Raw genomic sequence first — 12987 nt, forward strand, 5'->3', positions numbered from 1 at the left:
GTTGACCGCTCCAGTCAAAAATTTTAAAATGCCTTTTAAATTTTGCCTTTTAAATTTTTATCTTTTAAAAGCTAACAAAATTGAACTAAAATTGTCAAGTGCAAAACGACAAAATTCAATAAAAATAAAGAAAAGAAACCCTTTACAAAATTTTACAAAATCTTATTGGCTTTAAAGATCTTTGAAGTATCAGCAAAACATCCCTTGCAATATTCTCATAAGTATTCTCGTAAAGCAATAACATTGTGCATCTACGAAATGACTATTATATAGAAAGATTTATATAGAAAGATTCATTATGTAATACGAATGTCATTCTCTTTTCATACATCACATACATCACATTTAGTGTTTTTATCTGTCAGATAATCGTCTCACATCGTCTCCTCCTCAGCCTGTTTGCAGAGCGCCGGAAGAATAAAGAGATCTCGTAGTCCCAGTCTTTCGACGAAAATTATTTTGCCAGTCCACTTGGCAAATTCGATTTCCTCACCGGCCACAATGGAAACGCGTAACGATAGCAACAATAATAATAGTCATCACGGTGACCATCATCCGAATGAGGACAGTGGCGGCGACGGCAGCGGCGGCGGCAGCGGCGGTTCATCCGCGGAGGAATCAGGCGCGAAACGACCGCTCCATCCGGCGTTGGTCGGCGCCGGCGCCGCTCTGGAAGCGAAGCCCCTCTGGGAGGAATTCCATCAATTGGGCACCGAAATGATCGTTACGAAAGCCGGACGGAGAATGTTCCCCACATTTCAGGTGAGGATTGCTCGCGATTGACTCGACAGACTTGCCAGAAACGAAATGCCGCGAAGCGATATGATATACAGAGAGGTTTTGATAATCGGTAGTGTCGACTGTTCGGCTTGGATCCCAACACGGAATATCTGATGGTGATGGATTTCGTTCCGTGTGACGACAAGAGATATCGATACGCGTTTCACAGCAGCGCCTGGGTCGTAGCGGGTCGCGCCGATCCCGTATCGCCGCCCAGGATCCACGTACATCCCGACAGTCCCGCGAGCGGTGCTCATTGGATGAAACAGCCAATTTCTTTCGACAAATTGAAACTGACCAACAATCAGCTTGACGATAATGGACACGTGAGTTGACACGTTTTTCCTCTGTTGGACCCCGTTGGATTATTCGCGATAATCCATTTACGACCATTTCTACGTTATTATAAGCTATGGAGAACGTTCTTCGTTCTTTGATTCAAATACATTTATGCACACACGTATAGGAACATTTTATATTAATGTTTGGCAAATGTATGTACATGTATGTACACGAGTTGATTGATATACGACCATCTTCCACACCAGCTGTCTCCGTTTCAATTATTTTATTAAATATATATATATATATATTTTTTTTTTCTCTTAAGATTTCAGGATTTATCAAATGTTACAGAACTCAACAATTATACCATCTTACCTTCATTTGCGAAAGATGAAATATATTGACACATTTAAACAAATAATTGGAAATCAAGTCTCTCCCCCTCTTTCTTCTCGAATATCAAACATTGATATACGAAACAATGACTTCTGAATTAGAAACAATCATAAAACTAGAGATATAGACCAGAGATATTTTCCAAGACAAATATATATATATATAAGTTTTAATCATTATAATCTTATCTATTAAACTTTGTCTCGTGATATTCTCCTCGCTCGGATTTTACATGACGCGACGCTGCTTCATCTACGTAAAGCGCGTCTACGTAATAAAGTAGAATGAGAGATGAGAGACTTTCCACGTGTTTGCCGTTTACGCACGAGTTGGTCTTAATTGACCTGAGATACGAGCCTGTCACTTACAAGAAATTACGGACAGAAATGGCGCGACGTGACGTTTTCACGGGTTGTTTGTCATTTATAATTGTAAAGATGCCGCTTGCAGATTAATATATCTCGCGTATCTCGCTGAGATTTTCTTTCTTTTTCACCAAAGAAAGAACTTGTCGCGTTATTTTAAAATAACTAGCGACCCATTCATAATCGATATGTGTCATCAGAAACAACTTGCGATCAAGCAAGTGCCTCTTGCCTCCTTCTCTCAACTTTTTATTTTATATCGTTAATGTTACTCGTGTCGCATTTAAAAAACTGAATTTTTCTCAAATGTTCTTTAAGAGTTCTTTAAAGAATTAGGAAGAAAAGAAAGAAGGAAGAGGTTCGTGAAGAGATTCGAATAATCGTCAAATGATCAATCAAGTACGTTTAAAGTTCAACGCTGTTCGTATCGAAATATCGCTCGAAATATATTCTGTCTGCGATGCATTAATCTTGCCGCGCTGTCGTCGCGGATAGACGCGAGAGTGTCGTGTATATAAGGTAACGTAAACAAATGTAATGTAAACTGTATGCGCGCGCGATCTATAGGCCCTGGGAAAGAGGTCGTACTTTGTAACGAACGTTATACCGAGAAAGAATTAACAGCGGTCAGCACATCACTCTTGACGACGTTGCGCGACGTTGCGCGACGTTGATCTTGATTTGAATTTCGATTGTGAAATCTAGGGAATGGTAGCGCTTATTCAGGCATAATAATATAACTTTTCACAACACTTTTCGCGATAATTCTTTTTTCTCGATAATTCGCCGCGATACAAATACGAAAATTGAAATATTATAGTATAAATAATTTTTATCCTAACAGGAGACGCGATAAGAGCGGAGTTATCAAAATTGAAGCGAGCATTGTTGTATAAATGTTGGATCGATATATTTTTACAAAATTGAATCTGCTATAGTGTTAGTTTGAAGAAATTTTTCAATATTAACTTCTTATCGTTGCACATTTTATCTGTAAAAAAATACTCTCCGCGACAACCGTATTTTGGGATAATACATTATATATATATATATATATATATATATATATATATATATATATATATCCTCTTTCTCATCCATCGGGTCTCACGAGCTTTTGTGTTTCTTTTCGTTAAGAAAGAAGAATTTTTATTTTTCGCTGACGATTATAAAAAAATTCTTAATCGTGCCTTCTTGAAATTTTATATCTGTACTTTTTGCTTTCGTTAACTTTATCTATCTATTGGATGTGTAAATTGTCAAGATTCTTTAAATTTAAGCGGTCACAGCCGACCACAGTCCAATCGCGAATGCGCGGGGTTCGATCTTTTCGATCGCATGCGGTAGCGGTGCCGCGTCCATATGTATCTGCGATAAAGCCTTTGAATCTAGGGAGCCTAAAATAATTTCTCACGACCACGTTCGTGCCAAATTCATCAAGCCGATCATCGCGAAACAAATTCTGCGTTGCGATGTCGTGGCATACCGATGAACGAAACGACGCGACATGCCGACACATGCAGGCACGTGTCGATCGTTTCTTAGAAGGAGGTCAGCTGAGCCAAGTAAAACTCTTTCAAAACTCGAATCTGATACGACATTTCTTTACGTGAAAATGATTGAGGAATGATAATAGCAGCGCGATTACATCGCACTTGGCAAGCATAAACGCTAAACGAGATCTGTCTGTACTCTACTTACGATACCTGACGCGATAAATTGCTTGACATTTTACCCCAATTTTATCCAATTTTACTATTTTAGTTGATAAGACTCACTTTTCATCAGATTATTTTCTACAGTTCATTTTCTTTTGATCAAAAGTATAACAATTCGCTTATGTTATGGCAGCAAAATATTTATATTTATTTATATTTTCCTCAATATCTATATTTTTCTTTTCATTGTGTGTAAAGTGTGCAATCATATTTCATCTTGTGCAAAGCATCACTTTATTTATATATCTTTATTTACACTCTGCCAAATTGAAACGATCTGACTTTTCTTCTACATTCTATGCGATTCATTCTATTTTACACTGGAGAGGAGAGTTTTGTTATTGATTCTTCAAATTGCACTTTTGTAAATATCTTTCTTTCCGATTATACTGTTGACAATGAAATATATACTCTGTTCCTCTACATAATAATAATCTGCGTAATTTTTATCGCATTACAAATTTAAACAACGACATTCCCGTAAAATGATTTATCGTCGTCCGACGTTCGAAACATCTTCAAGGATGTAGAGAAGGAGGAAATTTGGAACGAAATTCTCTGCTCGCCTTTCTCTCCCAAGAATGTATCGCTCTTTCTTCGCGCAAGAGGACCTCTGAGGAGCGGCCCGTGGCGAGCGGTCGTTCTTTTCCCGCGTTCTCGCGTTATACACAGAGCAGTTTGTTCCTTTAATTGCGCACCGAAAAATGTGGCACCGGGCCGCGTAAAAAATCATAAAAAATCGTAAAAACTCGCTCTAGGCGGGTCAGGAATGCTCGCCCGCCGACATTCATTCTTCATTGACGAACTCACTATCGCGAGATGTTTCCGGATAGGCGACCAGAGAGACCTCTTCGTCGCCTTAAATTTTACCTCCAATTTTATCTTCGAGTAAGGTAAACACACGGGAGCAAAAAAAATAAAAATGTAAAATAAAATTTTAATAAACTCTAGAAAATAATTATTGTGCTTAGGAGATGACATCTAACATCTTAGAGAAATAATCGATCGAACGCGCGGGATCATAAGCGCATACATTCGTATACGTGGTCATTCTTCTCGGGAAGGCTTTTTTATTTATTTAATTTTTCAAAAATATTGTATTCCCACAAAATTATCCTAACTCTTAAAACGATATGAAAATGTTTAAAGTTAAGTTTAACAAAAGATTGCAAAAAATATGACATTTAAATATTGAGTTGAGGGTAAGTTGAGGGTTGACTGATACAAGTATCAGTCGGATTGTTAAAGAAGAAATTATTGCAAGCGTAATAAAGAGTGATAAGAGGGATATCGAAATATCGTTAAAGAAAACTGTCGGTATAGAAAATTTTGCTTGTGAAAAATGGGCCGTTCTGATTTTCGGAGGCCACACACGCTTTTCTCGCGTAGAATGTGTATGCGTGCGTGCCGCGCGTATGTGTGTTTAAATCTACCAATACGTATTCCATCGTGAAGCATATGCGCGCATGAGTGCGCGAAGGGAAGAACGAGGGTATCGGATTGCGGGCCGGGGGTTAGTTTTTACAATAATTAGTCACCGAGTCTCTTGTGGCTGTCAAACATTGCGACCGCCCCCCCCGTGGCGCTCCTTCCTTCCACGAATACTTTGCTAGCTTCACGTGTTCCCATTTCTCATTCTTCTTTTCCTCTTGTGTGTATCTTTTTTTTCTCCGTTGGTTCCTATACGTAAGATGACGACTTTACCAAATTGTATCTATCGGTGTCGGACTTGAAAGCGTTTGTCACAATATTTGTAATGCGCTGTGTTTTCGTATCATCGCGCTCTCTACGATATCATCATCATTATCATCAGGTTCAAGAAAAGGATACACGTTTAAATTTTATAGATTTTATAGATTTTATAAATTATACTTGTCTCTGTCTGTTCAACAGACAGACTTGAGAAAGAAAGAAAGAAAGAAAGAAAGAAAGAAAGAAAGAAAGAAAGAATTTAATCGTCGTTAGTTAGACGTCGTTTTACCTCGCACCTCAAGCACGTTTATAAATAAGTTTATAAATAGTGGACTTGGAGGTCCTAATATCCGAGTATCTTGAGATCTCTGGTCTTTTCACTTTGCAGATTATCTTAAACTCGATGCACCGTTACCAGCCGCGCTGCCACGTGATAGTCGCTCCCTCGCCGCCGGGTTCGTCGCCGGATCCTCGCACGGAAAACTTCAAGACGTTTTCCTTCCCGGAGACCAGATTCACCGCGGTGACCGCGTACCAGAATCATCGGATAACGCAGCTCAAGATCGCTAGTAATCCGTTCGCCAAAGGTTTTCGGGATTGCGAATCGGACGAGTGCGACGGCGTGGCGGCCGTCGGGGGGATGCAGAGCCCCGCTAAAAGGCCGGCCACGGTGGTCGTCGGAAGTGCCGGAAGTGCCGCGGGTGCCGTGCTCCCGCCCGGTTACAATCCAATGCCGACGCCGATGCAGATCTCGGGGGTATCCGCCGCTTCTCAGGAGCACCATCAGTTTTACGGCGCAGCCGGCGCAGGTAACCATTGGCCGCATTATCCGAGCCATCATGGCCAGTCGTCGGCGGCGCACGTCAACTCGGTCCAGGCTCATTATCCGACGCACCCGCAACATCCGCAACATCCGCAACATCCGCAACATCCGCAACATCCGCAACATCCACACTCGAGCGCACAGTCTCTCTATGGACCGCGGTAATAAGAGACCATCTCTCGTCTCTTTTTACCTATTTAATCATCTTTGTTTCTCAATGTATTCGTTTTGTGTCGATTGAGCGTAACACGGATCGACGGATTGAGCGTGCTTGAAAACACAAATGATGGAGATGGTTCCATGAATGGAAGGGAAATTCGCACTTCGCACGTGTTTTTTCATGTGTTTTTTCATAGAATCATTTTGATGGATCGCGAGAATCGACATTTGTTTCTTACTGACTGACGCGTCAGTCAGATCTTTTGCGACGACGTGATCTTTCGGGACTTTGTCCTCGTCCTCCTTTATCGCATCCGAAAAACAATGAGTTGTCAAAAGTTGAGTTATATTCATAGTATTTTCGCGGTCCACTAGTGTATTTTTATGATTAAAAGAATCGCTTCGCGTAAAGAATTATAATATTTAAATTAAGAAACGAAGATTTGTACGCGTGTACAAATCTTACATTTTCGTGTATAACAACACATGGTTTATGAAGTTTACGGTCTATAAACTTATTTAACTGACGCAGATGGTGAAGATGGTGAAGATGGTGCGTAATTGTTGGAGATGATTAGTCTCGTTATAATTTCGTTAACTACCGATGATGCTTGATAATTAGTATAATTTGACCAAAAGTCGAGCCGAATTGCTTGGACTCGAATTGCGTTACCAAAGTTTCGAGTCCGAGTTAAGCGCAATAAAACAACCGTGTTTCTATCACGTGACGTACGATGCGCGTGCAAGTGAGTACATTTAGCCATTTGGCAATATCTACTATTGTCATTTAGCTACGGACGATATATACCGACATATTTTTGCAAAGTGCTCTAACGTGTATAGATTAATAAACAGATTCAGGTCAGATTCAGATTCGCATTCAAGTCTGTATGTGATACATATAAAAATGTGCGATGCTAAATTATTACAATGCGAAGAAATACAAGAACAATAACAAGAACAAAATATAATATAAATCGATAATACACAACTCTCGATATATACAATTCTCATTCGCGAATTAACTTTGACTTTTTAAGTTTTGCCAAGTATTGGAATTAATTCGTGCATAAGAGACGAATCGACCGATCGATGTCTCTGACATGTCTTTCTCGCGGAAGACTGTGGGAGAAGTAAGTGCCTTTTGTAGGAGCAAAGTGCGTCTATTTATATTGGTGTCTCAAATGCCGAACGAGCCTAAAACGTTCTCGAGCCAAGACGGAAAAGTAAACGCGCCGTGACACTTGGTGAGAATAATGTGGCTACTAAGTGCCCTTAATAAATTATGCCGCCCGAGTATCGCGTACCATTGTGCCTTTAACTTTTTAAGAGTTCTCGTTTAGCACGATAACGTTGGAAGGATGTTTTACAGCGAGGAATAAACAATCAAATAACGCAACATACGTCCGATTTAATTATTTCTCCCAAACAAAATTCTCTTTCCACTTTTCCTTTCTCACGAAATCGAACGCGGTCCATTTTCTGTTTTTAATTAAAAAGGTATTTTTATAGGCATTCAACACGCTTATAATCTTGTGATGAAAAATGGATCTCTTTCATTTTTTATTATATCTACAAGAATAGAAATAGATTGTCTATAATATCTTTGTACATGTAACGAATACGAAAACGATAAAGAGTGCACGTTATATAGGTATATAGTGCGTACATAGTGCGTAACGCATTCGATATAGAATAAAATGTTTCTATAACAATGACTAAGCTTTAAGTTTATTAAAGAAATCTTCTTTGGTCCGAAATCTTTGTATGCGTAAAAATCATCTGACTTTTTCGGATGCCACATCTCAGTTGTGGACACATGATCATCAAATGGAATTAATATCTAATATCGAAATTATATGCATCAACGATGATAGTTTAGTGAAGTCAGCCATGGCTTCACATCATGGATATCGTGACTGTCGGAAATGACGAGCTAGCGGCAATGAAGCGAAATGGGGAGGAACGACGAAGTAGAGCTTCCTATCTGGAAGCTTCTGTGGAACGACGGACGAGATCACGCCGCGACGTTCGGCGTGATTGATGGCTGCGCCAGAAACAACATTGTGTAAACATATTACAAGCGTATGCTTAATGATCCTCGGTGTGGCTACATTCCCCGGTCCAGCTAAACGTTTTGCACTCGACCGCATTTTCAAAAATGTCCTCGCCTCTCACTAAAGGAGAAAAATGATTAAGAGACTCCAAGTACGTATATACCGCGTATTCACCACCATGTCCCGGTATTCACTTGGATCTCTTATCGAATTTGAGGCCAGATGGCTAATCTAAGGAATATATTTGTCAATTATCGAAAGTATTATCGTTAAATAATACTCGGTCTATTTATTATCCTATGATAACCTAAGCCATAAGGAATCATACAATTCACATACAACTCACAACGACGATTATTCATTAGTAAAGTAGCATTTATTAAATGAAGAATATATGTTCATAAAATGTTGATAAAATTTTTCTTAGTGTTTATTTGATGCGATACAAATTGAAACTGATTATCAACACGATTTACATACTTGTAAAAATGTATAGGTGTAATATTATTTTTAATGTTTACGCATTGTACGTGTATTCGCGCACGTACGCTTTGCACGTTTCGCAAAATCGACTTCTTCATTTAGTTCGCTAACGCTAATAAGAAAAATTGAGTTTTACTAACTATATATATATATATATATATATATATATATATATATATTAATTATACGAAATGATTTTGCAGGCGCAGTACAAATAGAATACAACGTATGCCACGCTACAAGGGGGGTCTCGCGCGCATCGCCTACTTTTGACACTCTAACCCTAAGTAATATAAGGCCGCGTGCGGGATTCTCGGTTCGCACAAAGAAGCTGCGCTTATCGACGGTGCGTGACGGCGCCGGCAGTAAAAAGACACTCTGCTTCTCCTTCTTATTCTTTCATCTTTGTCATAGGTGTTGCGGCTAACCGAAGTTAATCCTCGAGAGGTCAACCGACGCTATGTCGCCGTTAGTATGACACTGCTTCTGAGTTTTTAAGTACATATCAAAGGACAACCAACAACCTCCCCAGATTAACGCGTTAAGTAAAAAAATTAAGGACAACGCCATCTTTCAAAACGCCATCTTTTACCTTTTATTTTTTACCACCAACGTTGCTAGAAAAAAAGAGCTTTAATGGCTTTTAAGAAATTAATCCTAAGAGGGAACTAATAGCAAAATGTATATACATTCACTGATTGTATATAGTTAGTCAGAGTTACTTGCAAAGTTGATCGATGTTGTTAAATGTACAAAATTAATTTGAATTAATTACTAGGTTTAATCAATCAATTGAAACTGACTAGTCAATCAAATGTTAATTAGTTTGAATTAATTTGCAACATTACATAAGGCGATATTATTATGGAATATAATTGAGCCTTTAGTCATATATTTATCAGGTTAAAGGCGTGCTTTCGAATTAAAGATGTGCAGATTTCTCTTACAGAGTTCCTTTTCCACATATACCTATTAGCCCTTACGAACCCTCTTTATTGCGGAGGCGTAACCGGTGACTTTCAAGGAAGCGTCTGGAATCTTTCATCCTCCCGTCGCCCGAGTATTTTTCTAGCTAACCAAATTTCTAATTATGTGCTGATTTAGCTAATTTCAACGTAGTTGTTTCCTATATGCCACAAGAGAGTACACAATTTCATTACAATGATTACATTACTCGTATAGGAAAGCAAAAAAACGTAATAACTCGACAACTCGAAAAATAATTATTTTTCTCATTTAATTTATTTAAAACTAATCGTTTTCAATCGTTTTCTTTTTCTATCTCTTTTTAATGATATTAGAAAATATCCATTTCCATCGTATTAAAGAAATTGGATTCTATATCACGCGATACTCATTGTTTTTATACTTTTTATTTGAGAGAGAGAGAGAGAGCACAGAAATATTTTATTTGTGCACGCGTAAGAAAAGAATTATTTTCCAAATTTAGCATACACAAATAATTACATTAGTCGCAAAGCTGAATTAGTAGCAAAGCTAAACATTATTATTAGTTGATGAGAATATAGGCATCTTTGTAAACTTTCCAAATGTTATTTTCACTGCCACAGTTATTTTCTGATTTTTCATCTCAATAAATTTTTCATCAAATATGTATATATATATATATATATATATATATATATATATATATACACACATATATATATATATATATATATATATATATATATATTAGTTTTTAAAAATCATATGAAAATCTTACGCAACGTTTGCAAAGATTGCACGCGCAATAATTAAAATACACTATCGTTTTTATAGCTTATAGCTATAAAAGAGATGATTCTAAATTGGATCTTTCAATTTCGAAAACTTCACATCTCACGTTACCTCGTTACTTATCGATATCAAATTAAATCGAATATGATGAAGAGTGATATGATTGAAGTACGAAAACGCGCGTGTATATGAGACGTGCGAAAGAGTAATAAATCTTTCTAATTTTCCGACGGTGGCTCATTGGTCGCGGATCAAAGACCAACAAATGAATCGCTCGGTAGGTAGAGAAAAAAAAGGAAGGAGAGAAAAAAAAAGGCGTGCATTCCCATCTCCGGCACTATGGATGGACCATGCCATAAACCATGAATCCATCATCGCCACGTACTACGGACCGTACAATTCGTGCGTGCACGGTGGCAGAGCTTTTATAGTTTCCACATCGTCGACGCGACGAAACGTTTTCTGAATTTTCGAGGAAGTGGCATAGTTAAGCCGCATACACACAGACACCAATAGGACACGTAAAAAAAGTATCACGATATCGATCTAAATATATTACAAACATTTCTTTATAAAAGATATTCTAAAAATTTCGCAATTTTAGATCTAGAATATAACGTATATCACAAGTTTCCTACTTTGCAAGTTTTCTATTTTTTATAACATATATTAATGTCATTGATATTTTTACAAACTCAGTTTCCAGAAAGAATTCATCGTTATCAACCGTTAATTAACCGTTTTCAAACTTGGAAATATATACGTGGGCGCGCGCGCGCGCGCACACACACACACACACACACACACACACACACACACACACACACACACATACACACACACACGATGATAGATTTTGCCAAGAAGAAAAATTAGGTCTAATCAATTCCAATTCTTTTCTTATAGCGAGTTTATCTCTTATACCTAATTTTATCGTTAACTGATTAAATATACGGTTTTAGATATACGATATCTAATTGTATATATTAATTCTTATATTAAAAACAGGCCATTTTATATACGTAATACTTGGAATTGATATTTCGACCTGGTATTGATTAATTGGTATTTTATTTGAATTCGAATTTAAACACGTGTTACTCTTTTGAGAAAGAGAGAGATTGAAAACTGCTCTCCCCCGATTCTCCGACCAAAAGTCAACTGGCCGGATCTGAGATCTGAGGAAACGCGTCGCAGCGCGTAGCGGCGCGGATGCGACGATCAAGAAGTTCATATCCCGCACACGAATACGAGCGCAATGACAGATTTACAGATTCCAGCCATCGCCATCGCCTTCTTCCACGGGGTGGATTCTTAAAGCGGAAGGCGCGTCTCGTACGAACGACCCGAGACCCGGAGTGCACGTCAAATCGCACCTCGACTGTTTACGCTTTACGTCTGCAAAGTAAAGCGTTTCGTTTCCTTTCCCTCCTAATCGTATCACTCTCTTCTACTTTCGCCGTACCATATCTTTACTCGCCATCATATTTTGACTCTTCGTACGTTCTCCTCTTTGCGTTTTACGTAGTTATTTAAGTCACAAGTGCGCGTGTCGCGCGCGCTCGCGACTTCATGTGTAACACATGATGTGTATGTGTGTGTATAATTTTACTTGTGTATAATTTCGACTTTTTATTATGATAAAGCTTTATTCTGATTTAATTTTGTGATATTATTAACTTTTCCGCTATAATACACAAATACATGATATAGGATAAGAGATCGTCCCTCTTTTATTTATGATATCTAGTAAATAAGGTAAACTTTTCATAGGCGCAGTCACGGTTTGCGTCTGTCTTCGCACCCTTCGCTTGCTTGGACAGTTTTCATTCTCTCGCCGATAGACATATCCGTCTGTTCCTTTTTTGTGCATCTGGTTCCAAGGTGAAAAGAATCTTGATTTATTCGAAAAATATAAATATCTTTTAATAGCAATAAAATGTTACATTATTTCCTTGATATTATTTTAAATCTCATCTATTTCGTACTCTTCGAGATGTGTCATACTTATCTTTCTTTCTTTGTCGAATTGTAATTTTGATTTTCCTGAGATTGAAAAACGTGATCATCGTGCATGATTTATGTCGATATCATAACGTAACGATTATACGAAACAACGAGTCGAAACAAGTTTCACGAATTGGCGAAATTGAAAGAAGAAACAAATTGTCGGACATTTTTCATATTGGCAGAGCACGCGCTTTACGCGCTTTGTTCCATTCATCGTACTATATTTGATCGTACGATTATGAAAAACAAAATCGTGCGTCTTCTCGCGTTATTATTGATTGATAACATGCAGCCCGAAATGAGAGAGTGAACAATTCTTATTTTCAAAGATTTCATCTCGCTCTGACTTGTTTATTGAAATCGCGAATTACGTGTATTCAGACTTAGAAACGACAGTTTTGCCCTCAAAAGGCAAGACACCTTGTAAAGTAGAAGCTCATTCAATTTTATCTTATTAGATATTTTGATTTGAAATCTTT

General features: G+C 38.0%; 1 protein-coding gene across 2 annotated transcripts in view; it reads left to right on the top strand.

Moving 5' to 3' along the window:
• LOC105423564 (uncharacterized) overlaps positions 1–7621 on the top strand; it is an 11195-nt gene extending 3574 nt beyond the window's left edge. The window contains exons 2-4 of one of the 2 annotated variants that reach the window (XM_011633343.3): positions 395–762; positions 855–1106; positions 5625–7621. In XM_011633343.3, coding sequence (XP_011631645.2) covers positions 395–762; positions 855–1106; positions 5625–6224 — 1220 coding nt within the window. In that variant the 3' untranslated portion in view covers positions 6225–7621. The remainder of the gene's footprint in view (positions 1–394; positions 763–854; positions 1107–5624) is intronic. The other variant, XM_089081347.1, reaches the window with a different exon arrangement.
• The last annotated feature ends 5366 nt before the right edge of the window (positions 7622–12987 follow it).

The sequence above is a fragment of the Pogonomyrmex barbatus genome, unplaced genomic scaffold, assembly GCF_055798465.1.
Source record: "Pogonomyrmex barbatus isolate J1 unplaced genomic scaffold, ASM5579846v1 scaffold4, whole genome shotgun sequence".
Taxonomy (NCBI): Eukaryota; Metazoa; Arthropoda; class Insecta; order Hymenoptera; family Formicidae; genus Pogonomyrmex; species Pogonomyrmex barbatus.